Source organism: Triticum urartu, unplaced genomic scaffold (genome assembly GCF_003073215.2).
Source record: "Triticum urartu cultivar G1812 unplaced genomic scaffold, Tu2.1 TuUngrouped_contig_2878, whole genome shotgun sequence".
NCBI classification, from domain to species: Eukaryota; Viridiplantae; Streptophyta; class Magnoliopsida; order Poales; family Poaceae; genus Triticum; species Triticum urartu.
This window is the reverse complement of record NW_024113380.1, coordinates 6,378-10,999: the sequence shown is the minus strand read 5'-3', so window position 1 is coordinate 10,999 and position 4,622 is coordinate 6,378. Positions and strand designations below refer to the sequence as shown.

General features: G+C 49.3%; 1 protein-coding gene across 1 annotated transcript; it reads left to right on the top strand.

Moving 5' to 3' along the window:
- The first annotated feature begins 2,789 nt into the window (after positions 1 to 2,789).
- LOC125527091 (GDSL esterase/lipase At2g27360-like) lies at positions 2,790 to 4,194 on the top strand. The gene is made up of 3 exons (XM_048691667.1): positions 2,790 to 3,048; positions 3,124 to 3,339; positions 3,438 to 4,194. The coding sequence occupies exons 1-3, from the start codon at positions 2,790 to 2,792 to the stop codon at positions 4,073 to 4,075; spliced, it is 1,113 nt and encodes a 370-aa protein (XP_048547624.1). The 3' UTR covers positions 4,076 to 4,194.
- Positions 4,195 to 4,622: the final 428 nt, after the last annotated feature.

The window sequence follows — 4,622 nt, the reverse complement described above, 5'->3', positions numbered from 1 at the left end:
GAAGATTACCTTACTTGCGACATTGCTTTCAATGCGGTTATGCCTCTAAGTCGTGCTTCGACACGTAGGAGATATAGCCGCATCGAGGGCGTTACAAACATGCCCTGCAAAAACTAGTTAGACGTCCTCTACTTTGTTGCTTGCAAGTTTTATGTGGCTTCTACGGGCTTCTTGCAAGAACCGTTCTTACCTACGTATCAAAACCACAACGTAGTATAGTTATTGCTTTTGATCTTCAAAAAGAACCCTTTTCATTGAAACCGATTCAACTAAACTTGGAGAAACAGACACCCACTAGCCACCTGTGTGTGAAGCATGTCGGGTAGAACTAGTCTCGTGTAAGCGTAAGCGTAATTTCGGTCTGAGCCGCTTCATCCAACAATACCGCTGAATCAAGAATCAACTAGTGACGGCAAGCAATATGTATATACCCACGCCCACAACTCCTTTGTGTTCTACTCGTGCATATAACATCTACACATAGACCTGGCTCGGATGCCACTATTGGGGAACGCAGTAATTTCAAAATTTTCCTACACACACGCATGATCCATCTAGGTGAAGCATAGAAACAAGAGAGGAAGAGTATATCTACATACCCTCATAGACCGAAAGCGGAAGCATTATGAAACGCGGAACGTCTCCGCGATCCAACCGATCAAGTACCGAACGCACGGCACCTCCGCGATCTGCACACGTTCAGCTCGGTGACGTCCCTCGTACTCTTGATCCAGTTGAGGCCGAGGGAGAGTTTCGTCAGCACGACGGCATGATGACGATCATGATGAAGTTACCGACGCAGGGCTTTGCCTAAGCACTACAACGATATGACCGAAGTCGAAATCTGTGGAGGGGGGCACCGCACACGGCTAAACAATCAACTTGTGTGTATATGGGGTGCCCCCTTCCCCGTATATAAAGGAGTGGAGGAGGGAGGGCCGGCCCTCATAGGGCGTTCCCAAGGGGGGGAGGCCTACTCCCAGTAGGAGTAGGTTTCCCCCCTTCCTAGTAGGAGTAGGAAATGAAGGAAGCGGGAGAGAGAGGGAAGGAAAGGGGGGCACCCAATTCGGATTGGGCTTTGGGGGGGCCTCCACCTGGCCGCCTCCTCCTCTCTCCCACTAAGGCCCAATAAGGCCCATTGACTCCCCGGGGGGTTCCGATAACCCCCCGGTACTCTGGTAAATGCCCGAACTCATCCGGAACCATTCCGATGTCCAAACATAGCCTTACAATATATCGATCTTTATGTCTCAACCATTTCGAGACTCCTCGTCATGTCTGTTGTCACATCCGGGACTCCAAACTACCTTTGGTACATCAAAACACATAAACTCATAATACCGATCGACATCGAACGTTAAGCGTGCAGACCTACGGGTTCGAGAACTATGTAGACATGACCGAGGCTCATCTCCGGCCAATAACCAATAGTGGAACCTGGATGCTCATATTGTCTCCCACATATTCTACAAAGATCTTTATCGGTCAAACCGCATAACAACATACGTTGTTCCCTTTGTCATCAATATGTTACTTGCCCGAGATTCGATCGTTGGTGTCTCAATACCTAGTTCAATCTCATTACCGGCAAGTCTCTTTACTCGTTCTGTATGAAAAAATCCTTAAGCTCCTCGACCTAAACCCCAACTCAATTGCAAGTTCCTTTGCTCTAAATAGGCATGCCAGAAGCTTCTAATCTCATTGTTCCACCGACTTCGTCGGAACAGAAGGGCCTTGAGCCACTCGGTCGACACCCCAACTCAATTATTGTAACCCTTGAAGCTTTCAATCTCGTCATTCCGCCGACTTCGCCAGAACACCGTCCACCTGTGCTCCACACGAGGTACGTCATCGTACAGTTTGCACAACTGGGACCACATGCCAAGCTAAATGCAATTTTGTTGTCAAATTTGCATTTTAAACTAATATAAGTTTGTGGTGAAAGCAAGATCATAATTTTGGATATCGGTGCTACAAACAAATAAGATTGATCCAAAAGAAAAAAGAAATAAGATTGTGAAATAAGTGAAGTGCTTTATTTTTCTTTTGAGAGAACTGTCGTATAGTGGAATTAGAGGACCGCAATTGGGGTAACCCATAAAACCAAACAATAATTAGGATGAACCCTAAGATGATTGAGTTTTAAATATATTTTTAGGTGTCCAAGCACATATCGATTTATTCTGCATCCATTCCAGCACATGGGCCCTTTGCTAGTAAGTACATTGTGTTTGGAACGATAAGAGAATGCATAATGGAACGATGCAATTTTTATTTGGAAGATAGAACATTGTGTTTGCTGGTTTGATAAATAACTTTTCACAAAAATGTTTTGTAATTAAATCTTAATCACCACTTGTCTTGGAGATACATAAACACTTTTTTAAGGAAAATATATACACTTTCTTTGCCAGCACTAAATAATTTGAAGAGAAGATTTTATTTTAGGCAATAGATTAGCTTCCTCTTTTTTTGTTTGTCCAAAGAAACTAGAGCGCGAAACATTGGCCTTGCCGGCCGATATATACATGGACGATGGACCAACGATGCCATAAAAACCATATCTCTTCTCCTTAATAAGGAACAATGCATGTATATATATAGAAGTAAATCAACCTTTTATATGATTCACCTCATGTATATACGTCCGCCGCCTTACATAATCCTTAATTGATGCACATATTGATATGCATTATTCCATATATGTCACCCACACGCATACCCCATGAAGTTCTATAAAAGGACTTGTTTTTTCGATTCGATGTAGTACACGTCCTTGATTTTCAGATATGGGTAGTCGCACGTGCTCCTCCGCCGTCGTGCTCGCCATCTCCGTCGTGGCGGTGCTTCTCAACGCGGACGTGGCGCTGTGCGGCTGCAGCTACAAGCGCTTCTTCGCGTTCGGTGACTCCCTCATCGACACCGGCAACTTCGTGTACACCATCGGCAACGGCCCGTCGCCACTCAAGGAGCTCCCCTTTGGCATGACCTTCTTGAAGCACCCCAGCGGCCGCATCTCCGACGGCCGTGTCGTCGTCGACTTCTATGGTGAGCCGCCGTCGCCATCATCGTTTACTGATATTTTGCCAAAGGCCTAAAGCGATGTGTGCATGCATGTTTCAGCGGAGGCGTTGGGCCTGCCGCTGCTGCCGCCGAGCATCCCGGAGGAGGCGACCGGGCAGTTCCCCACCGGCGCCAACTTCGCCGTGTTTGGCTCCACGGCGCTGCCGCCGGAGTACTTCAAGACCAAGTACAATTTCACAGTGAACCCGCCTTCCACCCTGGACCGGCAGCTCGCCTCCTTCAAGAAGGTCCTCGCGCGCATCGCTCCAGGGGACGGTGAGTAACATAGTACATGCATATCATATGCACGTGCATGCGTCGTCTATTTCACGTTCGTACGTGTGGTTCAATAGATCTCGTCTTGTGCCTTGCAGTCGCCACGAGGGCTCTCCTGAACGAGTCCCTGGTGCTGGTGGGCGAGATCGGCGGGAACGACTACAACTTCTGGTTCGGCAACCCCAGTAAACCCCGCGAGACGCCGGAGGAGTACCTGCCCGACGTGGTCGCCCACATCGGCGCCGCCGTGCAGGAGGTGATCGACCTCGGCGCCAGGACGATCGTCGTCCCGGGCAACTTCCCCATCGGGTGCGTGCCGGCCTACCTGAGCGCCCACCAGAGCAACGTCACGGCCGACTACGACGAGTTCCACTGCCTCAAGTGGTACAACGAGTTCTCCCAGAAGCACAACCGGGCGCTGCAGCAGGAGCTCGCCCGGCTCCGGTCGAAGAACCCCGGCGTCAAGGTCGTCTACGCCGACTACTACGGCGCCGCCATGCAGTTCGTCCAGAAGCCGCAGGCGTACGGCATCGCCGACCCGCTCGTCGCGTGCTGCGGCGGCAACGGGCCGTACCACACCGGCGGGGCGTGCAACAACCAGACGAAGCTGTGGGGCAGCCCCGACGGGTTCGCCAGCTGGGACGGCCTGCACATGACGGAGAAGGCATACAAGATTGTCTCCGACGGCGTGCTGAACGGGCCGTTCGCCGACACCCCGCTGCTCCATCTTTGCTAGATGGGATTCTTGGTGATCCTAGATAATTCTTATTGGGATCGATTCGTATAGCTGCAGTATACATGATAATAAAAGAGTCATTATTATTCGAGTTTATTATTCATATTAATGAAAGACAAAAACATGCACACAAAAGATCAATGGACAATAGAGCAAATTTTAAAAAGGATTTGTGCATGAGCCGGTGAAATCCATTTTTTTTGAGCCGGTGAAATCTGTTTTTTTAGGAAAACTCTTCGTATCAGCTGGCGGATTTAACATTTGCGTCCGCCGCCTGCTTTGATTGACACGTGCCTTTCTGAAACCCACTTACATGTATGTGTTCTGAACCAGACCGTCGCGCGTCGCGTCTTCTCGAGAACGCTCTTTCCATTCCCTGGTATCTCTCTCTCTCTCTCTCTCTCTCACCACCAATGAAGCACACCGCCACCATCATGGATGTCCGCTGCCCCTGTTGTTGGGCTGCAAGCACGCCCTACGCCTCTCACCCTGGCTTCTCCTCTCTATCTCTCTCTTCACGTTTTCTGCAACATGATCTTTGTTGTAA

Coding starts and splice junctions, on each gene's coding strand:
- LOC125527091 (XM_048691667.1), top strand. CDS start 2,790: ATGGGTAGTCGCACGTGCTCCTCCGCCGTCGTGCTCGCCATCTCCGTC. Junction 3,049..3,123: donor TGTCGTCGTCGACTTCTATG/GTGAGCCGCCGT, acceptor TGCATGTTTCAG/CGGAGGCGTTGGGCCTGCCG. Junction 3,340..3,437: donor GCGCATCGCTCCAGGGGACG/GTGAGTAACATA, acceptor TGTGCCTTGCAG/TCGCCACGAGGGCTCTCCTG.